This window comes from Saccoglossus kowalevskii, chromosome 2 (assembly GCF_978046115.1).
Source record: "Saccoglossus kowalevskii chromosome 2, keSacKowa6.1, whole genome shotgun sequence".
In the NCBI taxonomy this organism is placed as follows: Eukaryota; Metazoa; Hemichordata; class Enteropneusta; family Harrimaniidae; genus Saccoglossus; species Saccoglossus kowalevskii.
In genome coordinates, this window is record NC_140642.1 from 4,606,060 (window position 1) to 4,633,408 (window position 27,349).

The window sequence follows — 27,349 nt, forward strand, 5'->3', positions numbered from 1 at the left end:
CCTCATCCAAATGTTAGACCAATGGCATATGCAAGCTCATTATTTGGTTTTATGTAAGCTTTCAGTAGATTTGACTGAAACAAGCTTCTCCATGGTTGGAAGACATACTACTTCATTAGCTCAAGAGATGTACGATTTTTTTTAAACTCAAAATGCTGCAACAACTACGTAATTTGGTCCCCTTCTTCAAAATAATTGTTTCAGTATGCCTGTTCAAAAACAGGGACTTGTAGTTTCACATGTGTGTCTGTCCATCCACCTGTATCTCTGACATGCCTTGTACTGATCACATTCAAATTTCACATACATCAACACCATTCTGGAACAGATTTAATTCGGACATATTGATGCATTTATTTCAAGTTTCTACTAAAATAAAAATTTCACCATTTTTTTTAGCTCTGCTGCCGACTTTGTCCGTGTTTTATTTTTTCGACTTCTTCTTGAAAACTACTAGCCTGGATGCTTTGATACTTGGTGTATATGTACCTTGGGTAGACCTCTCTTAGGTTTGTTCATTTCATGTTGATATCTTCAAATCTCTAATTTTGGTGAATATTTTTGTCATTTTTGGTAAAAAGTGTCATTTTCGACTTCTTGTTAAAAACCGCAAGTCCAATTGCTTCGATATTACATGTGGACTTCTCTCAGATTTGTTCATTTTGTAATGATATATTTTTATGAATATTTTTTTTCATTTTTGGTAAAAAATTATATTTTGACTGCTTGTTGAAAACAGCAAGTCCCATTGCTTTGATACTATACATATTGTTCATTTTCTAATGATATCTTCTGTTCTTTAATTGAAATGTGCATTGCTAACAGCGGAGCTATCTCAGCCGACCGTCTGCTTGTTTAAAACATCTTGAGAACTAGCCAGATAATTTTTGAATTAAATCCATCTCTGAGTTTAATTTAGCACCAAGATATTCAATCATTCTTCTGCTGTATATTGTATGTGCTCTACTGAATAGCTTATTGAACAAGGACTAGACTGGCCTATGATTCCCTAGGTTCATACAAGTTACTACTGTGAATCCATAGGATGATCAGTCAGTTGGTATTCACATCCTCGTTGGTACAAGATTGATTACTGCATGTGCATGTTGATAAATAGATGTATTAAAAAAACACTACCTGAAGCATTCATATTTAAACATGCCTATCAGTTGGCCATATTGAATTCTGCAATGCATGTCATTATTGTGTGTCAAAACCATCTATGACACAGATGTTTTACTATTCCCAATTCAGAAGTATAGTTTTAGTGAAAAATTGCAAAGTAAATGAGTGATGCTTTCAATCATTCTTCAGTGCTTTTCGAAAACATTGTATAAAGACCACAAGAATATCATAAATAGGCTTAGACTGATTAAGTGCATTAGCCTCAATCTTTGATTTGATACACTTACATCCCATCCCACATTAATATGGCACATTGTCCACTGCAGTAGTAGTTTATATTTCAAGACTATTCACTGTGAGAAAATTACCTAGACGAACATAATTTTCAAGATTAAATGTAATAAAGCAAATAGATATTAGATTTCAATATCAAACAAATACAGACTGTCTTCCTATGTGTGTGCAAGACATGAGCCTTTACCAATATAACTTCTAATTTCTGTTGTATTCTTGGCCACATGTCTGAAAATACTCACAATATGCTTGATAAGGTTCTTTAACAAAGGTATATACTTAGGATGAACACAACCAAATGGGTTCATACATGTGCACTGTGGTAAAGATTTTTTAGAAGGATTTATAAATTGTTTTTGATAGATGTTCTTTGAGTTGATAATGTTTGTTTGAAATGAGGATTTAGATGGGTGTTACAGCAAGTCTCAGAAATATTGGGGCAGCCAATTTGCAAACTCACTTGCAAATTGGCTAACTGCTTTGGTTTTGACTAAACGATTGACTTTCGAATCCCTGGTAGCGACGGTCGTCATACTTTAGAAGCTAGCCTTACAGTTGAATGGCGATTTCGCTTTCAAATATACCAGGGAAAGTGTTCTTCGTGTAATGAAGTGATGTTGAATTTTATTAGCGATTGGCTTATTGTTACCCCAACGAATCGTTTTGTAGGAATCTGTTTCTCAACTTGTCTCTTTATTTAGTTTCAATCAGTGTTCAAGATATCTACCCCCATATATATAGTAAATGTCGGATTAATCGCTTATCATATTATTACTTGTACGTCAGCTGACTGTGGCTATTCTCAGACTTACCAGGAAAACTACTTATACATTATTACGCCTTGCAAAGAAAATCATTCAGGGGAATCCAAACATGTACCTGGCTACGTACGTAAAAGCAGTCCATGTCCCCTAATGCAATATAGGCTCGCCCAGAGTGGACGCGACCACTTGTCAGCCCCAGCGAGATTCGAAAGCCAACTGTTTAGTCAAAACCCAAGCAGTTAGCCAATTCGCTAGCGAGTTTGCAAATTGGCTGCCCCAATACTTCTGAGACTTGCTGTAAAACAACTGTATACAGGTAATACTGCTTTATTTTTTGATAACTTATTGTAAAGGTCTTTTGAAATGTCTCCTTTTTGCAGTTTTGTTTTTAGAAAACAAAATAAAATTGAGAGTGAACTTACAGGTTGTTAATAATCTTATGATGTGTGGCTGGGTTTTACTGACGATAAACCATACATAACTAAGAAATGTTGACTATTTTGTAATTTGAAAATCTCTGTGACCCATCTTCACTTTATTTCCATTATAGTATCCACTATATTTGTAAGAAGATTGTCACGGTTTTCTTTTGTAACCTGAAAAATAATTATGTATCATTTGTGAAAAGTTAAGTTTAGCAGAAATACGACATTGATAATTTCAAAAATAACAAACTTTGTTCAACAGCATGCAGACTGTATTGTGGAAAATGGCAGTGAAAGGGGTCAGGTTCAAAAGTGATGTAGTCACTGAGGGCGCTCTTCATATTTTGAATGCCCAGTACTCACTGTGAATATTTTCACATCTTGTCTACTACGTATTTCTTCAACAAATAATAATGGTCTTGCTTTTGGTATTGGAATAGTTGCCAACACTGTAATGCCTTGATTCAAGATGGATTGCACTTGCACTTTGAAAGAATCACTGAACATTTCCATTTTACCAATTTCATCTATGACATATATTGGTGACTTGCCCTCTGTTTTCTGCAAAGAAATTCGATTATTTTTTGTTGACAACACAACTTTGAATTTTTACCCACATTTTATTTTTTTTAAAGATTAAAGCCTGAACTAGTATGTTAATTAATCAGATTGGCAGTCATGTATACCTTTGTTGCTAATACAGGTAAAGCTGTGTGTTCAAATGAACTAAGATCCACCTTGTATTGTCCAACTCTGTATCCACCACTACCTCCTTGACTACAAATACAAACATAACAAATATTATTATAAAATCAATTTCTGTCACAGATACAATTTATGGCGATGTTTTTTCACCTATTTCTCATTTAATAATTCTTTATTACCACTATATAGAACAAGCATTGACAATTTTAAGTCCCTGTCCCTGCCAAATTTCATTAACTAGCAGTATTACCTGATAAGACTGCAAAGAATCTGCATAGAAACAAAATGGCTGCCAGTCAGCCATTTTTGTTTGAATTTCAAAAAAATATGACATGCACCTGTAATGCAATATGCATGATTAGATGATCAATGAAATTGTTTTGTTCATCTCTGCAGTATCAGAATTTAGCAATTTTGGCATACTTGATTGGAGTGCATATTTAAGTAATCATAAATGTTTGAATGTGATTGGTCAAAGCATGTCTAGGAAATGGCTTTAGACTGACGCAAACCAAATTAACAGAATAAAAATTATCTCCAATTATAAACAAAATTGTTTTTAACTTGAGTTACTGGACTGTTGCTGGCAGAGCTTGAGTGGATCATGTCAGGCTAATACATATTAGATACTTTGGTGTTCAGTTTTATACCTATATTAGTAATACACTTTTATTATTGTTCTACATACCCAACTGGTACATTCATTTGATAACAAATTACAAGATCATAATAGATACTAGTACCATGAATAAGTAAACAAAAGTGGATATGTTTGATTGTATTGTATCACTGGGAAAATAAGCTCCATTCCTATGGAATTTGTCAAGTCCACATGTATAAGACTGGTTACAAATGGAGTGCATTCATATATTAGTGGAGAAACCCACATAGATTATGAAACTGCCAGAGAGACACGCCAGAGAAACTATTGATGACATGTTGGAACAAAAATGGTCACCAGTCAAAATGTTAAAAACAAATCAACATGCATATGACTTAATATTTCTACCAACACTGAGCAAAATTGGTCCAGATATGTCAGGGAAACGGTGTCCAATAAACAGACGAACAGAACCCAAAACATAAATCATAAGGGACTATCCATAATTTTCAAGATTTCATATGCTGATATTGTACAATGTAAGTTTAAAACTAATCAAATAATATGCTAACCAACACACAATACAACAACCAAATTTGGCTTGTATTTAATATTTTTAACACTGAATACCATCAGTTTTCCTGCAATGTTTGATATGGTATGTCATTTTGTTTAAATACATAATATTGGAATAAAAAAAATCTAGTTAATTTGGAGAGCAGGAATGGACCAAATTGTGGCTCTCCTTCATCAAACACAGTATATTTCATGTATAAATTAGAAGCAATATGAAACGCTTCATTTGTAACATTCTCACTCTGTGTATGACAGAGGTGAGTATTTGGTCATATGATAAAATAAATGTATGTTTTTGTATGCTGCTATTGGAGATGCATGTATGCATTTCTAAAAAGGAAGCTATAGTATATGCTATTTTATTGAAAGAATCCCCCAAACTATCACAATTCACCAAAATATTTAACCAGAACACAGTCCTTCAACTGTGACCAAAATAGTGAATACCGGTAATATATATTTTTAGTCAAGAATTTTTTTTTATTTAAAGTGTATGCAGAATAATATAGCAGTACTTTCACACAAGATTTATACTGTACATTTCTGTGTGTGGGCAGAGGATGTGATAAACTGTGACTATAACATTAATGATGAATAGTTTTACTTTTTCATATTTCTAAAAGTATTTGTCATCAAAATCAAATAATGACAACATGTGCAAAAATGTGTAATTTTCAGCGATTTGTTGTGAAGGTACAAATACGTTTGTCATTGACTCATCCTCATGAATAATTAATCACATGATGTCATTTTTAGTGACATCATTTGAAATGAACACTATAAATGACATCACTGACGTAAATAATACCTGATGTAATCTTGATTAAATGATTAATTTTCAAAAAAAGATATCTAAGTGATAACATTTTTGAGCACTTATGTCATCTAACACAAAATATATCTGTATAATTTTCTCCATATTTGAAATATGAAAGATATGCTATGACAATATACTGATTTAAGATACCAGTGGAATATGCAGCAACAGACATGGTGTTCAGACAGTGTGAAGAAAATCAATATTTGATGTAAAGCAGTTTCCATTGAGATGATTCTGAGATGCACACCAGACTCCTGTATTCAAATTTTATTCATGTTAACACATCATTCTAGCAGTCTTCAAACATTGAATTTATACATAGTTATATTTGTATTTAGCTCGCACTCATGTCATCTAACACAAAATATATCTGTATAATTTTCTCCATATTTGAAATATGAAAGATATGCTATGACAATATACTGATTTAAGATACCAGTGGAATATGCAGCAACAGACATGGTGTTCAGACAGTGTGAAGAAAATCAATATTTGATGTAAAGCAGTTTCCATTGAGATGATTCTGAGATGCACACCAGACTCCTGTATTCAAATTTTATTCATGTTAACACATCATTCTAGCAGTCTTCAAACATTGAATTTATACATAGTTATATTTGTATTTAGCTCGCACTCATGTCATCTAACACAAAATATATCTGTATAATTTTCTCCATATTTGAAATATGAAAGATATGCTATGACAATATACTGATTTAAGATACCAGTGGAATATGCAGCAACAGACATGGTGTTCAGACAGTGTGAAGAAAATCAATATTTGATGTAAAGCAGTTTCCATTGAGATGATTCTGAGATGCACACCAGACTCCTGTATTCAAATTTTATTCATGTTAACACATCATTCTAGCAGTCTTCAAACATTGAATTTATACATAGTTATATTTGTATTTAGCTCGCACTCAAAGCAGAATTCGAACAGCAATGCACGACAGAATTTATTGAAACTGTTTTAGTATATGCGCATCATTTTTTTCATATAACAGATACTACGAAAGCTAAATTGTTAATTTACAACAAATTTAATATAATTTAGTCGTCAACATATCATATCAAGATTATCATACAATATACGTTTTTGTCCAAATCTAACACCTGAGGCCAAGAATGACAAATTTAACTGCAACTGGAATTATGGTTTTAAAGAAAAAGATGAAAATATCTTGCTCATGAAAAATATCAGAAATAGAATGACAGAATTACATGCCTGACTCTAGCCAATGTTCCTCTTTTACCATCTAAAGTGACCACATCAAAACCCACTCTTTTACCATGACCACCTCGTACTTCTTCCGTATAAAACCCTTGCACAGAAACTGAATAAGACTGTAACTTTTCAGTGACTCTCTGAATCAACGTAGTTTTTCCAACACCTTAAAAAAACAAATCAAGTGTTATAATGTGTAATGGGTGAATGCATGGTCTCCAAAAAACAAATTTTTAATCTGCACGAAATTCTTTTGAATACAACTAAATTTCAAATACCATAAAAGTTCCAGCAAGACCACTTTAAATCATGCAGCGAAAATTCTAGACTATTGGCAGTTGGTCGTTCACATTTCCCATCAATATCACATTAGGTCAGAAGACTGCCGACTGTCTAGGAACATGCTTAAATATAAATCGTTGGGGAAAAAATTCCCACACAAGACAAACAACAAATTTTTCAAGATACAGGTTTAAACAATACCAGAATTGTTCACTCATGAATTAAATACTATCTAACAACAGTGAGTTTAGTTTGGAAAACAAACTCGTCTGGATTGAACACTCTTTTTGGGTGAATCATCAGTGATCCCTGCAGGCAATGACAACATTATTAACCTTCTAAATAGCTTGGTGAGTATTAGTTATTTTTCACTGTAAATGCATCATTTTTTGATCCAATTATATTTTCTGGAGAGGTCAGAATCTTGATCCTTATGGAAAAATACTGTGCACGGCATATATATGCACAGTACCGGTATGTGCACCACATGTAAAAATAGCATATTTTGTGTGAGAAAATTCTATAGTACTTGCTGGGAACTGGTTATTTCAAAGAGAAATGTGCACAGCATGGTGACAAGAAAAACTGGTTTAATAGTGTGCAACATGGTCGCAAGAAGCACAAATTGTTCACTGTCTATTGCGCACTTGTTTGCAGAATAATTATTTGTATTTAAGATAGTTCACTACCATTTAAACATAAAAAAAAATCATTCAAAAATGTTTGTGGAATAATTCACATTCATGCACGTCATTCATCTTTAACGTTTTTGCGTAAAAATGACCACTTTTGCTGTATTTTATGGATTTCTGAGTATACTTAATGACAGCAAAATACATGTAGTGGGTAGTGTGCTACCAAAGGGACATGATTACAGCTCGTAATATTAATATATCACATCATTCCGAGTGTTGTTTTTTAATTTTTATTTATTCTACCACAGTCACCCCATCATAAATAATGGACCATCCCTAAAAACAATATTGACAGTGAAAATAGTGCTAGTTCTTTATCAAGATGTAATTTATCATTTTTACCTGGTGGACCTGTAAGAATTACGTGTTTAATGGATTTCAGTGAAGTTGCCATAATCCAGATAAGTTTGCATGAAATCATGGACTTGATTCCATCATTTACTCTATGATTCCATGCTCAATGCTAAGAATTCTGCTGAAATTACCGGCGAACTGGATTGTGGTTAAACTCTACTGCGACTGCGCTAATCAAAGGTCGACGGAATCCGGAAGTAAATAGCTACAATCCATGAATGGCGTAAACAAATATTTTCTTTTCTAAAACAAGACTTCCTTGCTCCTTTGACTAGATGTTCTAGATATTTTTAGAGTTTGAGAAGTCTGAGGTCACGAAGAAATCCAAATATGGGAAATTCCATAAAACCGCACATTGACAGAGCGGAAAAGAGTGGTGTCTGTCAGCTCTGTGGGAAGGGTCTCTCAGAGGTAGGACTGTAACGTAATATTCGTGTTATCAATATCATCAATGTATCGTGCTTTCTATATGTTGGAACTTGAATAATTACTCAAAACATGCTATGTGACAACATGAATCGTGTATATTTACTCAAAAAATGCACTATGTTAGTGCCATGGCGCCCTCTATTGCAATCTACAGCCATATTTTTTCTGAGTCGAAAAATCAATGTCAGAAATAACGACTATTCACCCATTAGTGTAATACTTGCGGTGTCTATTACTTCAAAGATTGGTTCAGATTAATAACGATATATTAGTCTTAAACATATTGAAATGTCTATTTTCATTTATACATATACATAATTTTTATGTAAAACAAGACACTTCGCGATGGAAGTCTTCCGTGGTCAGTAATATTCAGTGTCACAGCATTTTGAATATTTTTTCAATAAATTTAAAATTGATAATCGATGTAAATCACATACTCTGATGACGAAAAATCAGCGATAATAGCCAAAGGGGTGAGGGACTGAATTTGAAAAACATATTTTATATATACTGTATATAATCAGCCACCACTGATGTTGTCATGCCGGTGATGCATAGAAAAAGTGGAGAAGTTGTGAAACCAGCTTTAAAAAACAATCAACAATTACACAAAATCGAGAGCAAAAATAAATCAAAGGCAATAATAAGCATATAACACTTGATGACTCCAGAAAACAGTATGATCTACAATATTTTCCTGCATAAGAACTGTGCTAATTGACCATTAGGAAAATATTCCCAACTTCTCCACTATTTCTTTTCCATGCATCACCTGTATTTTAATTGGCATTCATCCCTACGGGGTCTCAATAACTCAATGCTGAACTTCAGATGGTCATGAGAGCAAATTTACGCTCAAATTTGGATTTTGATTTATATTCAGGTCACAGAAAGTATTCAACTTATTGTGTTTTTCATAAACTTCATGAAAAACAATACAAATCATGCTGTATGTGTTCAGTTGTCTAATGCTGAATGCTATGCATGATTTAGATTTTTACAACCATACAAGAAAAGTCACTCTGATCTTTGGGATCCCAGTCAATATCTCTGTGATTACCTAATATTCCAGTGAAAGTCACTGCGACATCAGTGTCTAAAACATCCAGTTGGTTGAGTTACGGACATCAAGCATCGAGTAATGGAATTGTTTGTTTTGTTTGAAATTCGGTTAACTGTTAATTAACATTCGAGTTACTAAATGTTAAAGAAAACAAATATCCATTTTCCCGTAACTCAAAGTTCTGTTAACTGTTAATAGAAAATTTCGAAGTGGTTTCTAAAATATAGGCAGGGTCGTTTTTGTAACATGGTGTTTTTGTAACTTGATTCTCGTAACTCGAACAATGAATACGCTACTAAAAGATGTCTCAGTATGTTATGTTCATATATTAAATGTAAGACTTATTCTCTTAATATGCTATTATATTTTTGGTAGTTTCCACCAGACCTGATGAAATTAACTAAAAACCTGAGGACCTTAGACCTATCTGATAATAACATGACAATGCTGCCAAAGGGTATTGGACAATTCACTATGCTAAGGAGTCTTCTTATTAATAACAACAGGCTAGGTGAGCTTATGAGTAATATTATTTGTCCTTTAATGGGGAAAAAAACCATGATTAAAGACCTTTGTGATCGTAATGTAAGCATGTCAAGATAAAGAATGATGTCAAACTCTATACACGATAAACACAGGGTGAATTTCCACCTTTTCATCTACTTCACTTGGCTATTAATCTTGTTAATAGATTTATTGCCATATATTATTTCATTTTTGACTCTCATGTGAAGCACACAATGAGTCTTTGCAGTTGATGTGTCTGTCTGTCTGTCTGTCTGTCTGTCTGTCTGTCTGTGTGTGTGTGTGTGTTCCACTGGCCATCTTGTCATGATACCCTTATGGTTGAACTATTGTTTTCACATCTCTTAATTTAAATAATCCATCCTGAATTTGTGTGTCACTATGAAATTGAAATGTTTCACTATGTGTCAAAAACTATGAATGGACAATCAAGAACACAAAGGCAGTCAGAATGATTTTAATGGCATGTGGGGAGAGGGGGGGGATCTATTGATTCACAAAATGATTCATACTTTATTCAATAAAGTCACATATCTAGGTGCCCCCACCTTGTCAACACTTTATAACTGTGACAATAAAAACTTTAGAGATCATCCATGGAAAAACTTTGTTTACATACATATTTTAATTACTATCATTTCTTTTGTTTCAAGCTGCATTGCCTGATGAATTTGCAACTTTGTCAAAATTAGAGACAGTTTCCCTGAATAACAACAGAATTGCAAGTTTGCCTTCATCGTTTGGAAAGTTGAGATCACTAAGAAGTATCTCATTGTGTTGCAATGGTATTAAAAGATTCCCACTAGAACTGTGTTCCCTTAAACAGATTGATGTGGTGGACTTGTCTCAAAATAAGTTGTCATGTATACCACAGGAAATCAGTGCATTGCAAGCTATAGAGCTGAATATTAATCAGAATCAGGTGAGTCAAATAGTTTATTTCCTATTAGCGATTCCTACAATGTAGTTGTGTTAATGTTTAAAGTATTCTAGTCCCATCTTCGAATCTACAATCTATGTTTGTACTCAGCCAATACTGATATTGCTATCAGTTTATATCAGAATGCAAGATAACAAGAATTTCTATTCAGCCAAAACCAGTTTTTTAAGTCAGATATAAAGAGTACATCCAATTACCCATAGTATGATCTTGACTAGGATTAAACTTATCTCTCAAAAAATTGATCTTTCAGAAATGTTTGATCTATTTATCTTGATTATAGTTCAAAGTTGAAGATGAGTTCTGTAAACCCCTTTTACTTCATGAGAAACACATTTTCATGAATTTTGCGAGTCAAAAGAAATTGCAAATTTTTGTGTCTCTAGACATGGTTTTACAAAATGAGCTTGATAAACGTATATGTGATCAGTGTGTGGTAGCGCAAGTACCTGCCATCAACACACTAGTGACTATTTAATACACAAATACATAACACAAAATTTACCTAAAATGCTGGCAATAATAATTTTTATTGAAACTGCACCTCAGTGTGGTATCATCGTTATGATCACAATAAATTAATAAGTACTAATAAACAACAGTAAAACTAAACCTAACTGTAGAGGGCGCAATGCACTATGGCCTAAATGGACATTAACAGTGTCATTATAAATTTCCTTCTCCAGAAGCACATGGGGAGGCTTACATGTATACATGAACAGACAAAATTTGCTTTTTTTCCGAATTATAATAATCTTTATAAAATTCATATTCCAATTGTGGAATCTTTGAGTATAATATTGTATTTTGCAAACACAAGCAGATTGAATACAAAAAAAACATAAAACTGAGATGAACAATTAGTTCAGTAAAGTGTGTCTATTAAGGTAGAACAAAACTATACCTTGCGTATGTCGTCTTGGCAAATGTTATGGGTTTCTTGCTACCTTAATGGTTTGTAATTACCGGTATAAACTATTGAAGTTAGCTATGATAACAGCATGAAGAAAACCAGCCATCACAGATGATAAAACAACTCCCACTCCACTGCTATGTGTTACTGCGTACACTGTTATAAATCACTGCTATCAATAGTTTAGGTTTAGGTTAAGGTGCCAGCTGTCAAAATAGTCACATTGAATACCCTTTTGGTGTTTTTACTGGATGCAAATATGTTTCACATTTTGACAGCTAGAAATGATATTCTAAGAATCAGATATGAGATGAGAGTTCTTGACCCTGGCTAAGAGCTTAATGTAGACATCTAACATTGCAATGTTGGGCATGAATCACGCTCCACAAGCGACCTCAACATGTTTACTGTAAGACGACAAGCGTGCTCATTAAACTTGAAGCAAACAATGTAGCTTGTACCTCCCAAGCTGTGAAATAATTAAGGTACATAGGAATAAATGTCATCAGTTGCCACAATACTTTCAGTACAGATGCAGTCATGCCCAATATTATATATATTCTTGTAAGTAGTTTAAACAGGCATCATGATATCTGCAGTACAGATGTCATCATGCCAGAGTCATTTGGATGGATTTTATTCAAACTTGGTAAAAACATTGGACAATATGAGACCCCAATGCACGTTTCAGTTTGGATTCAAAATGACCGACTGGTGGCCATTTCGTTTTGTTTTACTGAATGCTAGTCTTGTTTTCTTTTGGTGATCCTATTCAAGATGGCCGAATTTCAGTTATTTTTAATGTTTAAAATTTATCAAAATCAAGCATTTTTAGAATTGGGGATCTGGATCTTGGTTGTGTATGAACAAATTTTGTTCAAACTTGGTATGTACATTCACCTTTGAGGGACCTTATGCTCATCACTTTTTTCAAATCGGACTTCAAATGGCTGACTGATGGCCAATTTGTTTTAGTGAATGCAGTTGTGGAGCTATGTCTATGACATGCTCTGGCTGTTTATGTTCAAACATTAACTTGAGAACTCACAGTGACTATGTGATGCAGTTACTTGTTACATGTTACATGGTTGTAAGGGTGCTTACCTAAGTAAATAAGTTCATCTTTATTATTTCAATATTTTTCATTAATTAAAATTTAGTATTTGATTTTGAGTGAATGTTTCACTGCAGTGTCTTTAACATGGCACTGCAAAAGCTTGTGTGAAAACTAAATAAACTTAGACAAACATCAGTATGAATTTACTTCCTGACATTCTTCATAACTTGCAGACCATGAAAGTCATTGTTAATTGTCTGTGTTTAAAATGACTTCCTGTTTACATTTTTCATATATTCCCGGAAGCCAAAATACTTCAAGAGCTTATAAAGTAGGGTTTATAACAATGGGATGTGGTTCATCCATAGGTTGGTCGCTGTCAATGAGCGCTGACAGGTAGTTTCCGCCGGTAGAAGGTTACTGAATGACATACTCTATTTTGTCTATCAAAAGTACATCTCTAATAAGGAGGATTTGTGATTTTTAATAACATCATTATTCTCACCAACATTTTTAGTGCTACATTCTCATTTATTATTTCTTTCTTAATTTGCTAATAAAGTTTCGACATATTATTACAGTATTGTTAAAAACATTCTGTTCAAGTTTTAAGTATACAAAATTTATACTGATCTATAAATGCTAAATATAGAACACGTATAAGTGTATGCACTTTTAATATATAGCAAATACTAAGTTTAGCAGCTTTGTCGGGTCCAAATTCAAAAGCTGAATTTTCCTTAATATGTAATCACTGATATATATTATGTTATTATGTTTTTATTAGTCATACGTGCAAAATAGCAAGTTGATTGGTTGAAGCATTCATGAGACACAAATGCTCTAATTTTGGGTGTGAATGATAGACATTTTAATATTGAAAATTCATCGAAATCAAGCATTTCTGCCATTCCGGATCATGTATGCACGAATTTAGTACAAGCTTGATATAAACATAACATATTATAAGATCTTTATGCACGTCATTTCTAATTTTAATGAATATTTAATAAAAAGTGATATTTTCAACTTATTGTTGAAGTCCGATTGCTTTGATATTATACATACAGGTACCTCAGGTGGACCTCTCTCAGATTTGGTAATTTTGTGATGATATTTTTTTTTTCATTTTTGGTAAGAAGTTGATATTTTCGACTTCCTGTTGAAAAGACTGATTGATTTGATATTAAACATATACATGTGTAGGTACTACAAATGTAACTCTCTTAGATTTGTTCATTTTATGATGATATCTTCAATCCTTTAATTGGAATGCGCATTGCTAACAGTGGAGTTATCTCAGTTGAGAGGCTGCTTATAATTGTATGTTTGTATGAATTGTATAATTAATATGTCACAGCATGCAGTCACGTTTTTCTTCATAGTCAATTCACATGGTTAAAGAAACATAATTCTGAAAAACTTTGCATACCTTTAGCATCGATACATGTGTATTGATGAACAAAAGCAACATGCTCCAGTCATGCCGGCTTCTGAAAGATTCAATACAGTCAGGGCGTTTTCTATACCAGCCCACCCATGCAGTCAGCATTTCTTTCGCCACCCCTCATTGTGTGATACCACGTACACATAATATAATAATAGTATTGTTTTAAATTGTAGTCCATGCATGTAGGACCACACACATGTTATTTAGTCAACAAGGAATTTTGCTCTCTGCTTGAATTCCTTTTAGTGAATTAATAGTTGACCATTAATTCATTTCCTAAGCTTCCCCCACCTGTCAGCTTTATATCCCATATCTTGAAATATTCTTCGACGCTTCATTCCATATTTTCCCATGTAAAGTGAACAGTCTTGTAACAATGTTTCTAAATGTAGCTCATGAATTAAATCGGTTTAGGATGTTTATTGCTAGAGTCCCTGTTTAAGTGCCATGAAGATGAATTAGTACTCGCTAACAAGAAACAGAATGAAGCTAGTGTTTGTTATAATGTCAAAGTGTTAAACACTGAACCAACCGTCTGAAGGGCAGAGGTGAAAATAAATATACTAGGTATGAGTGTAAACAATACAGTGTGTGTTTTCAGTTTGCAGTGGGCATGTCATGTATTATTGCACATGTAGATGTGTACCATTCACGCTGTTAACTTGTGGGAAAGATTGCACCGTACTGCCTGAATTGAAATAAAGTTGACAAGGTAGTTTAAAATTCCATCAAGACATGAATGAGTGGTTATTGAAGATTGAGCTTCTGCACATATATTCAATAATATAGGACAGGATGTGGCTTTATTTCATTGTGTTTTAATTGCCTCAAGTTTAGTGATAGAGTAGTTAATATTCTTTTTATTTGTAACAGCGAGCTGCTAGCTATAAAGACCTAGTTCCGTTTGCACAACTAGCTGTTGTGTCTTATACTGGTCTCTTCAGAGACTCAGTACCAACTGGAGTTATGATTACTTCCTGTCCTCATTGTTCATACATTGCTCGTGTGTCGGAACAAAAAAGGACAAGTAGCATAAACCTTGAGATTTTTAATTTGTCAGGAGAAAACCTCTCTACATGTATATTTATTCATATTTGCTCTATTAGAAACACATCCACTTACATCATTGTATTCTGTATGTTTACAAAGAAATGGTACAGACAACAGCATGCTTCTAATAACATGTTCCACTTTGCTGGGATTTTGTGGCCTTACATTTTGTCATACAATGATTTTGTGGCATATTTGTACACTCACTTTAGTATCAATCAGTATATTTTTGTATTGCAATGTAGTAAATAAACCCCAGAATATGATTGAGATATGGCTTATTATCTTGGTATTTAGTAAGAAGTCATAACTGGTGTGTTTATTTAAGTCTAATTGCGCGTATAGTATAGTTTTCTAGGGTTTATCACATGACTTCTTTTCTATGCAAGTTTGATACATGGTTCAAAGTAATAGACATCCAGGGTATTTTACGGTCTACTGAAGCATGTACTGACCGCTACTATGCAGGTTTGTTAACTCATAATGTGTGTGATTGTTTTGGGAAGTAAACTTTGTGTGTATCAGCCGATGGGGCATGTAATACTAACATTACACAATGTCAGCTCAATGATTTGTTCTTAGCTTGACATAGTGCATAGTTTAAGACAGTATATATTATATGTATAATATGATTGAAATTATATTTTCTCAGTTTTTCTGATGAACTTGGCTTTTATGTCTTATCAGAGTTGTTTTTGTCATGAAAGAGCTATATACAGTGTTCTATTATGGCTACAGGCCAGTATGTTAAAATCACCATACATACCTTCCCATAACTTTACCAACAGTGTGACTACTGTCACAAGTTTTTTCCCAGAGATCCAATTTCACTCAAATGTATTCCTAGTTGATCAACCGGATTAGAAAACTTGTCAACTGTGTTCATTATTCTTTCTTGCAATAAATTAGGCACGACAATTTGCTTGGTAGATTTGCGAGTTGCAGGTTTTAGCTCTGCTTGCAAGTATGAAGAAAATTACGAGCTACAATTCTTTGACATTTATTTGTATTTTTTTAACCGAATCATGCAGTAAACAGGTTGCTATGTGCTATAGCACGTTAGAGAGAAGTGATTTATTGCTTGACCTTTAATTTTCCAGTTTTCTAGGTGATGTTATATGCATGTAGCATGTACTTTCTCGCATTTTATCCCATGTTAATTTGGCATCACAAATATATTGGCATCACAAATAACATAATGGCATCACAAAGGTTGTATTGGCACCACAAAGGTTGTATTGGCACCAGGCCACATTGACACCAAGGTCATATTGGCACAAGGTCATCAAGGTCATATTGGCACAAGGTAATAATGGCATCATAAAGCTCATATTGGCACAAAAAATGTCATGTTGACACCAATGTCATATTGGCGCAAGACCACAATGATCTTATCAGCACAAGGCCATCAAAGTCACATTGCCAACAATGCCATATTGACGCCACCAAGTTAATATTGACATTGAGGCCATGTTGACATAACACAGTTCATGTTGGTGGCATTACCAAGATATTATTGCCATCAAGGCCATGTTGGGATCACAAAAGTTCTATTGGCACTAAGGCGATATTGGCATCACAAAAGTTCTATTGGCATCACAAAGGTCACAAGGCATCAAGTTCACATTGCCAGCAATGCCATATTGGCATCGCCTAGTTAATTGGCATCAAGGCCATGTTGACATCACAAAAGTTTCATTGGCTCTAAGGCCATATTGGCATCACAAAGGCCATACAGGCATCACAAAGGTCATATTGGCATCAAGTTCACATTGCCACCAATGCCATATTGGCATCGCCTAGTTAATATTGCCATTAAGGCCATGTTGGCATCACAAAAGTTTTATTGGCACTAAGTCATATTGGCATCACAAAGGTAATATTGGCATCAAGTTCACATTGCCACCCATGCCATATTGGCATCGCCTAGTTAATATTGGGCATGTTGGCATCACAAAAGTTTTATTGGCACAAGGCCATTTTGGCATCTAGGTCACATTGCCACCAATTCCATATTGGCATCATAAAGCTCATATTGGCTTCACAAAGCTCATATTGGCTTCACAAAGCTCATATTGGCTTCACAAAGCTCATATTGGCATCATAAAGCTCATATTGGCTTCACAAAGCTCATATTGGCATCACAAAGCTCATATTGGCTTCATAAAGCTCATATTGGCTTCACAAAGCTCATATTGGCATCATAAAGCTCATATTGGCTTCACAAAGCTCATATTGGCATCATAAAGCTCGTATTGGCTTCACAAAGCTCATATTGGCATCATAAAGCTCATATTGGCTTCACAAAGCTCATATTGGCTTCACAAAGCTCATATTGGCATCATAAAGCTCATATTGGCATGATAAAGCTCATATTGGCTTCACAAAGCTCATACTGGCATGATAAAGCTCATATTGGCTTCACAAAGCTCATATTGGCTTCACAAAGCTCATATTGGCATCACAAAGCTCATATTGGCATCATAAAGCTCATATTGGCTTCACAAAGCTCATATTGGCATCATAAAGCTCATATTGGCTTCACAAAGCTCATATTGGCATCATAAAGCTCATATTGGCATCACAAAGCTCATATTGGCATCATAAAGCTCATATTGCCATCACAAAGCTCATATTGGCTTCGCAAAGCTCATATTGGCTTCGCAAAGCTCATATTGGCACCACAAAGCTAGTATTGGTATCACAAAGCTCATAATGACATCACCAAGCTCATATTGCTATCACAGACCTCATAATGAAATCACAAAGCACATATTGACATCACAAAGCTCATATTGACATCACAAAGCTTATAATGACATCACAAAGCTCATATTGCCATCACAAAGCTCATATTGCCATCACAAAGCTCATATTGCCATCACAAAGCTCATAGTGACATCACAAAGCTCATAGTGACATCACAAAGCACATAGTGCCATCACAAAGCTCATATTGCCATCACAAAGCTCATATTGCCATCACAAAGCTCATATTGCCACCACAAAGCTCATATTGACATCACAAAGCTCATATTGCCATCACAAAGCTCATATTGCCATCACAAAGCTCATATTGCCACCACAAAGCTCATATTGACATCACAAAGCTCATATTGACATCACAAAGCTCATATTGCCACCACAAAGCTCATATTGACATCACAAAGCTCATATTGACATCACAAAGCTCATATTGGCTTCACAAAGCTCATATTGACATCACAAAGCTCATATTGACATCACAAAGCTCATATTGCCACCACAAAGCTCATATTGCTATCACAAAGCTCATATTGACATCACAAAGCTCATATTGGCATCACAGACCTCATAATGAAATCACAAAGCACATATTGACATCACGAAGCTCATATTGACATCACAAAGCTTATAATGACACCACAAAGCTCATATTGCCATCACAAAGCTCATATTGCCATCACAAAGCTCATATTGCCATCACAAAGCTCATATTGCCATCACAAAGCTCATAGTGACATCACAAAGCACATAGTGCCATCACAAAGCACATAGTGCCATCACAAAGCTCATATTGCCATCACAAAGCTCATATTGCCACCACAAAGCTCATATTGCCACCACAAAGCTCATATTGACATCACAAAGCTCATATTGCCATCACAAAGCTCATATTGCAATCACAAAGCTCATATTGCCACCACAAAGCTCATATTGACATCACAAAGCTCATATTGACATCACAAAGCTCATATTGCCACCACAAAGCTCATATTGACACCACAAAGCTCATATTGACATCACAAAGCACATTTTGGCATCACAAAACTCAGATTGCTATCACAAAGCTCATATTGACACCACAAAGCTCGTATTGACATCACAAAGCTCATATTGACATCACAAAGCTCACATTGGCATCACAAAGCTCATATTGTCATCACAAAGCTCATATTGGCATCACAAAGCTCATATTGTCATCACAAAGCTCATATTGGCATCACAAAGCTCATATTGCCATCACAAAGCTCATATTGGCTTCACAAAGCTCATATTGACATCACAAAGCTCATATTGGCTTCACAAAGCTCATATTGGCATCATAAAGCTCATATTGGCTTCACAAAGCTCGTATTGGCTTCACAAAGCTCATATTGGCATCATAAAGCACATATTGGCATCATAAAGCTCATATTGGCTTCACAAAGCTCATATTGGCTTCACAAAGCTCATATTGGCACCATAAAGCTCATATTGCTATCACAAAGCTCATATTGCCATCATAAAGCTCATATTGGCTTCACAAAGCTCATATTGGCATCATAAAGCTCATATTGGCATCATAAAGCTCATATTGGCTTCACAAAGCTCATACTGGCATCATAAAGCTCATATTGGCTTCACAAAGCTCATGTTGGCTTCACAAAGCTCATGTTGGCTTCACAAAGCTCATGTTGGCTTCACAAAGCTCATGTTGGCTTCACAAAGCTCATGTTGGCTTCACAAAGCTCATATTGGCTTCACAAAGCTCATATTGGCATCATAAAGCTCATATTGGCTTCACAAAGCTAATATTGACTTCACACAGCTCATATTGGCATCACAAAGCTCATATTGGCATCACAAAGCTCATATTGGCATCACAAAGCTTATATTGGCTCCACAAAGCTCATATTGGCACCACAAAGCTCATATTGCTATAACAAAGCTCATATTGCCATCTCAAAGCTCATGTTGGCATCACAAACCTCATAATAACATCACAAAGCACATATTGACATCACAAAGCTCGTATTGACATCACAAAGCTCATATTGCCATCACAAATCTCATATTGCCATCACAAAGCTCATGTTGGCTTCACAAAGCTCATGTTGGCTTCACAAAGCTCATGTTGGCTTCACAAAGCTCATATTGGCTTCACAAAGCTCATATTGGCATCATAAAGCTCATATTGGCTTCACAAAGCTAATATTGACTTCACACAGCTCATATTGGCATCACAAAGCTCATATTGGCATCACAAAGCTCATATTGGCTTTGCAAAGCTCATATTGGCAGCACAAAGCTCATATTGGCTTCACACAGCTCATATTGGCATCACAAAGCTTATATTGGCTCCACAAAGCTCATATTGGCACCACAAAGCTCATATTGCTATAACAAAGCTCATATTGCCATCTCAAAGCTCATGTTGGCATCACAAACCTTATAATAACATCACAAAGCACATATTGACATCACAAAGCTCATATTGACATCACAAAGCTCATAATGACATCACAAAGCTCATATTGCCATCACAAATCTCATATTGCCATCACAAAGCACATATTGCCATCACAAAGCACATATTGCCATCACAAAGCTCATATTGCCATCACAAAGCTCATATTGGCTTCACAAAGCTCATATTGGCTTCGCAAAGCTCATATTGGCTTTGCAAAGCTCATATTGGCACCACAAAGCTAGTATTGGTATCACAAAGCTAGTATTGGTATCACAAAGCTAGTATTGGTATCACAAAGGTCATATTGACATCCCAAAGCTCATATTGACATCACAAAGCTCATATTGCCATCACAAACCTCATAATGACATCACAAAGCACATATTGACATCACAAAGCTCATATTGACATCACAAAGCTCATATTGCCATCACAAAGCTCATATTGCCATCACAAAGCTCATATTGCCATCACAAAGCTCATATTGCCATCACAAAGCTCATACTGCCATCACAAAGCTCATATTGGCATCACAAACCTCATAATGACATCACAAAGCACATATTGACATCACAAAGCTCATATTGACATCACAAAGCTCATATTGACATCACAAAGCTCATATTGCCATCACAAAGCTCATATTGCCATCATAAAGCTCATATTGACATCACAAAGCTCATATTGCCATCACAAAGCTCATATTGCCATCACAAAGCTCATATTGCCATCACAAAGCTCATATTGCCATCACAAAGCTCATAGTGCCATCACAAAGCACATAGTGCCATCACAAAGCTCATATTGCCATCACAAAGCTCATATTGCCACCACAAAGCTCATATTGACACCACAAAGCTCATATTGCCACCACAAAGCTCATATTGACATCACAAAGCACATTTTGGCATCACAAAACTCAGATTGCTATCACAAAGCTCATATTGACACCACAAAGCTCGTATTGACATCACAAAGCACATATTGGCATCACAAAGCTCATATTGGCATCACAAAGCTCATATTGGCATCACAAAGCTCATATTGGCATCACAAAGCTCATATTGGCATCACAAAGCTCATACTGCTATCACAAAGCTCATATTGCCACCACAAAGCTCATATTGCCATCACAAAGCTCATATTGACATCACAAAGCTCATATTGCCACCACAAAGCTCATATTGTCATCACAAAGCTCATATTGTCATCACAAAGCTCATATTGCCATCACAAAGCTCATATTGCCATCACAAAGCTCATATTGACATCACAAAGCTCATATTGTCATCACAAAGCTCATATTGTCATCACAAAGCTCATATTGTCATCACAAAGCTCATATTGTCATCACAAAGCTCATATTGCTATCACAAAGCTCATATTGCTACCACAAAGCTCATATTGCCACCACAAAGCTCATATTGCCACCACAAAGCTCATATTGCCACCACAAAGCTCATATTGTCATCACAAAGCTCATATTGTCATCACAAAGCTCATATTGTCATCACAAAGCTCATATTGACCATAAATTCTTGATATCGTTTTTCATAGTGAAAGCTTCCCTCAAATAACAAGTCATGACACAGTCTCCACCTGTTCTCAGTATAAGCTCAAGAGTGCATGTGTACATACGGTACCTGTACGTCATGTCAGAGATTAGTATTAGTTCAAACAAAGTGGCCACCATTATGTAGGCACCAAGTTTAAGCAAAGTCTGTAAAACCAAATGACGTACATTGAGGTCCTATTATCTCCAATGCATGTACAAAATTTGAATGATATCTGTCCATCCAAGACTGCATTCCAGTTCCAAAATAGCAGAAACACTGGATTTGGGTGATTATATATATAGCTCTAAAATAGCTTCTTGAATTTAAACATGCAACAAATGTATGTGCCTACTTATCCAAAAATGTATGATATTTTTGAAAGAACGCTAGCCATTTCTAGACAGGTGATAGAGGGACTGTGGTACTACCAATGATTCCAAATTTTGTATTCTGTCAATTATAATAAAATGAAATTTGATATTCAAAGCATATCCCCTCTGTAAAATATATACACATCAGTGTTCAGTCACCTACTATTTTAAGATCTGTATGTTCAAAAATACAATGTGGCCACATAATTATGGCTGTTCAAGCTCCAACTGAATATTTTGTAATTTTTATAAATTATTAAAATTTATTGAGATCTGTTACACAGGGAGATTATGCAGAATTATTTGCATAATTCTTATTCTTTTTTTTTTTTTCTACTAGGAATTTTTGCTAATTGATGATTTTATGGCTTTAATGAAAACAAAATTCTGTGAAAGTCATTAACTATCCGTGTCATAGATCCACTACGAAATTTCACTGACTCATAATTCACAAAAATTTATCTCTCCTGGAAGAATTATAATTGGATAACAAATAAAGCAGATATAATCTTGAAAGTTGGTGACAACAATTTTTCATATTTTTCTCCAGATATCAACAGTACCAGAAGCTATTGCCAGTTGTCCTCGCTTAAAAGTTTTAAGAATGGAAGAAAACTGTCTTCAATTGGATTCAATTCCACACAAACTATTGACTGACTCACAAGTATCTCTACTTTCTGTCGATGGAAATCTGTTTGAAATGAAACAACTGCATGATCTGGATGCCTATGACAAGGTAAGCCCTTGTCTCAGTTGTGTATCAATCACCTCTGTTATTATTTAGCTCATTTTTAACCAGGTATAGCGTTGATTACGTAAGAATGGTGACTGATTTGCATAAAATTACATTTTTCATAGACAATTTCATTCAAAGACAGCATAATTTAAAAGTGTTAAACTATGTACTGTTTCCCATTCATGTATAATGCGCTGAAACCTAGAAGATGATATGACATGTATGTCTGCCAACTTGTTTCAATAATATATGATTGATTGATGGCCGACTAGTGTCCATTTTGTTGTTGTTTGTTAGATTGCAGCTGTTTTTTTAAATGTAAAAAACTTGTATTGTGTTAATTGTTTTAATAATTACTTTGAATTCAGTTGGTCTATCTTATCACCTTCATCCACTACAGCACTCAAACAAACACGTAATTAATATTAAAATTCATATCAATAAACTGAGAATATGCTTCCGTTGTACGAGTCAACTACCAGGATCGCATATAAACTGGGATTCTATAATAAAAGTCAAGGCAGAATATTACACTGTGGGAAAGCCATAAACTGGGTAATTTTAACTTCAGTATTGTTATACTATCCATCAAATGAGTATTTAATTGACTTTGTTCTCCTTGATAAAAGCTGGCCGATTTCTCTCGAGTTCCCCCAAGGGAAATAGTAATCACAACTGCTTAGTAAATTGAGCTATTAAAATTACGGTCGTAAACATGGAATGACTAATGTTCAAGATGAAAATGCAAAACTAGGTTAAATAAAATACTTCAATACATATGCAACCTGTATATTTTATCTGATAATGAAATGTCTAGACAGTACTTAATTTGCATGCCAGTGATTTTAAATGTCAGTCATAATGTATTCACTGGGATATATACAGTGCACAGTAACCTGTAATAAATGTCCTCAGTATTCCCCACATACATATTGATATCTATTTATATTATATCTTCCATCTAGAATGAAATCTAATTCTATTGATGTATCTTTATCTACTGCAATTATGGCTTATTTTCTCTGTCACTAAACATATCACATGTATCTGAAAATCTCAAGTTTTAGCTGATCACAATCTGTTCAGATTTACCACTTCGTATTTTGTTTGAATACGGTATACGGTATAAGCTCCTATTATATTAGAAATTTATTTACACACAATAAATTTGGGGGGGGGGGTAGGATCTGTCCAGACAGAAATAAGCAAATCTTAATAATCACATGTTATCTATTCCAAAACCCTGACTGTGATAATGGTATGTGCCCCTCATATCAGCACCTATCATTCGTCTATCCATCCAATGTCATTTCTCAGACAATTCTTATATTGACTTTAGATGCTCTTCAAAGTTTGTACAAAGACATTTAAAACATAATCACTTCCATGTTTGTTTTTTTAATCCAATCAAATTTTATAGTACACTTGTGGCCATTTTTGTCTCAGGGCCATCATTTGAATGAGTCACTAATCGTTTTCAGACTAGCCTTGACTGATTTCATTGAAATTTTGTGTGAAGATCATAGATAGTGATGCCATTTTGGTTCATTGCTTTGATTGATTGATTTAAGTGATAATTTTTACCTTGCCCACTCATAATTAGGTGAAGGGAAAGGTATATAACAGGAAAATGTCTGTGCTCAGTGTTATTATTGTCCTCTCTTGAGCAAACTTTTGTGGTTAACAGTTTTTATCAGATCTTTTTCATACTTGGAAATTTATATATACGTTGCCATTAACAATATCTTGTTTGACTTCTTCTTGAAAACTACCAGCCCAATGACTTTGATATGTAGATTCCGTGGGTGGACATTGATCATATTTTTAGCTCAGCTGTCGACTTTGTCGAGCGGAGCTTATCATATGAGTGATTGTCCGTCGTCCGGTGTCCGTCGTCCGTGTCAATGTTTTACATTTTCGACTTCTTCTTGAAAACTACAAGCCTGAATGCTTTGATACTTGGTGTATATGTACCTTGGGTAGACCTCTCTTAGGTTTGTTCATTTCATGTTGATATCTTCAATTCTCTAATTTTGGTGAATATTTTTGTCATTTTTGGTAAAAAGTGATATTTTCGACTTCTTGTTAAAAACCGCAAGTCCAAATGCTTTGATATTACATATATAGGTACTACATGTGGACCTCTCTCAGATTTGTTCATTTTGTAATGATATCTTTAATTCTCTAATTTTGGTGAATATTTTTGTCATTTTTGGTAAAAAGTGATATTTTCGACTTCTTGTTAAAAACCGCAAGTCCAATTGCTTTCATACTACATATATAGGTACTACATGTGGACCTCTCTCAGATTTGTTCATTTCGTGATGATATCTTCAATTCTCTAATTTTCGTGAATATTTTTGTAATTTTTGGTAAAAAGTGATATTTTCGACTTCTTGTTAAAAACCGCAAGTCCAATTGCTTTGATATTATATATATTGGTACTACATGTGGACCTCTCTCAAGTTTGTTCATTTCGTGATGATATCTTCAATTCTCTAATTTTGATGAATATTTTTGTCATTTTTGGTAAAAAGTGATATTTTCGACTTCTCGTTAAAAACCGCAAGTCCAATTACTTTGATATTACATATATAGGTACTACATGTGGATCTCTCTCAGATTTGTTCATTTTGTAATGATATCTTTAATTCTCTAATTTTGGTGAATATTTTTGTCATTTTTGGTAAAAAGTGATATTTTCAACTTCTTTTAAAAAACTGCAAGTCCAATTGATTTGATATTACATATATAGGTACTACATGTGGAACTCTCTCAGATTTGTTCATTTTGTAATGATATCTTTAATTCTCTAATTGTGGTGAATATTTTTGTCATTTTTGGTAAAAAGTGATATTTTCGACTTCTTGTTAAAAACCGCAAGTCCAATTGATTTGATATTACATATATAGGTACTACATGTGGAACTCTCTCAGATTTGTTCATTTTGTAATGATATCTTTAATTCTCTAATTTTGGTGAATATTTTTGTCATTTTTGGTAAAAAGTGATATTTTCGACTTCTTGTTAAAAACGACAAGTCCAATTGCTTTGATATTACATTTATACCGGTAGGTACTACATGTGGACCACTCTCAAATTTGTTCATTTTGTACTGATATCTTTAATTCCCTAATTTTGGTGAATATTTTTGTCATTTTTGGTAAAAAGTGATATTTTCTTCTTGTTAAAAACCACAATCATTTATGGTGAAAAATGATATTTTTGAATTCTTGTTGAAAACAGCAAGTCCCATTGCTTTGATACTATACTTATTGTTCATTTTCTAATGATATCTTCTGTTCTTTAATTGAAATGTGCATTGCTAACAGCGGAGCTATCTCAGCCGAGAGGCTGCTTGTCAGTTCTTCAATTGAAATGTGCATTGCTAACAGCTGAGCTATCTCAGCCGAGAGGCTGCTTGTCTAATGATGTGTTCAGTTCTTTAATCGAAATGTGCATTGCTAACAGCGGAGCTATCTCAGCCGACAGGCTGCTTGTCTAATGATGTCTTCAGTTCTTTAATTGAAATGTGCATTGCTAACAGCGGAGCTATCTCAGCCGACAGGCTGCTTGTTGTAATGTGCATTGCTAACAGCGGAGCTATCTCAGCCGACAGGCTGCTTGTTGTAATGTGCATTGCTAACAGCGGAGCTATCTCAGCCGACAGGCTGCTTGTTAATGACTTTGCTTAAAGTTTTTTGTGAGACAGGGGAGCTATTTTGACATCATCATTTGTTATTATGTAGTATAGATTATTTTTTCAGCCAAACAAAATTGACAAATACTTTTTCCGCAATAAACTGGCTGGTATTTTTCTTTCCAAATAATTATTTAGTCAAATTTCTAGAAGGGAAAAATTTTGGAATTTTTGCTGTTACAGTAATATTAATGAAAACATGAAAATTAAAAGATCATATCAGGCAGCAAGCACAATGTTATCCATTCTTGAATTGAATTTTTATTTGTTATTTATTATCTAGATTCTCAACGGGCAACAGGTTTTTTTTGTTTTATGAAACTAGTCATAATAACCATTTTTCTGGACAAACCATACTTCTGTGTGTGGAGGGTGTGCCTCCACTCATGTATGCCTTATGAAGATACAGCCAGTATAATATTGTATCAATTAAGATCTGTCTTCAAATGCATGGTGCTTGTTTATCAACACCAGAC

At 34.5% G+C, this 27,349-nt stretch overlaps 3 protein-coding genes across 3 annotated transcripts in view; 2 read left to right on the top strand and 1 right to left on the bottom strand.

Moving 5' to 3' along the window:
* The window catches only part of LOC146748059 (serine/threonine-protein phosphatase 5-like), a 28,580-nt gene extending 25,962 nt beyond the window's left edge, over positions 1-2,618 (top strand). The window contains exon 12 of the mRNA XM_085508089.1: positions 1-2,618. Coding sequence (XP_085364215.1) covers positions 1-57 — 57 coding nt within the window. The 3' untranslated portion in view covers positions 58-2,618.
* LOC100376182 (cancer-related nucleoside-triphosphatase homolog) lies at positions 2,602-8,037 on the bottom strand. The gene is made up of 5 exons (XM_002739106.4): positions 7,858-8,037; positions 6,539-6,704; positions 3,295-3,385; positions 2,972-3,169; positions 2,602-2,779 (listed from the first exon to the last, which is right to left on the bottom strand). The coding sequence occupies exons 1-5, from the start codon at positions 7,934-7,936 to the stop codon at positions 2,714-2,716; spliced, it is 600 nt and encodes a 199-aa protein (XP_002739152.2). The 5' UTR covers positions 7,937-8,037; the 3' UTR covers positions 2,602-2,713.
* The window catches only part of LOC100375735 (leucine-rich repeat-containing protein 57-like), a 23,694-nt gene continuing 4,350 nt past the window's right edge, over positions 8,006-27,349 (top strand). Inside the window, exons 1-4 of the mRNA XM_002739103.4 lie at positions 8,006-8,280; positions 9,740-9,875; positions 10,543-10,811; positions 22,988-23,173. Coding sequence (XP_002739149.1) covers positions 8,200-8,280; positions 9,740-9,875; positions 10,543-10,811; positions 22,988-23,173 — 672 coding nt within the window. The 5' untranslated portion in view covers positions 8,006-8,199. The remainder of the gene's footprint in view (positions 8,281-9,739; positions 9,876-10,542; positions 10,812-22,987; positions 23,174-27,349) is intronic.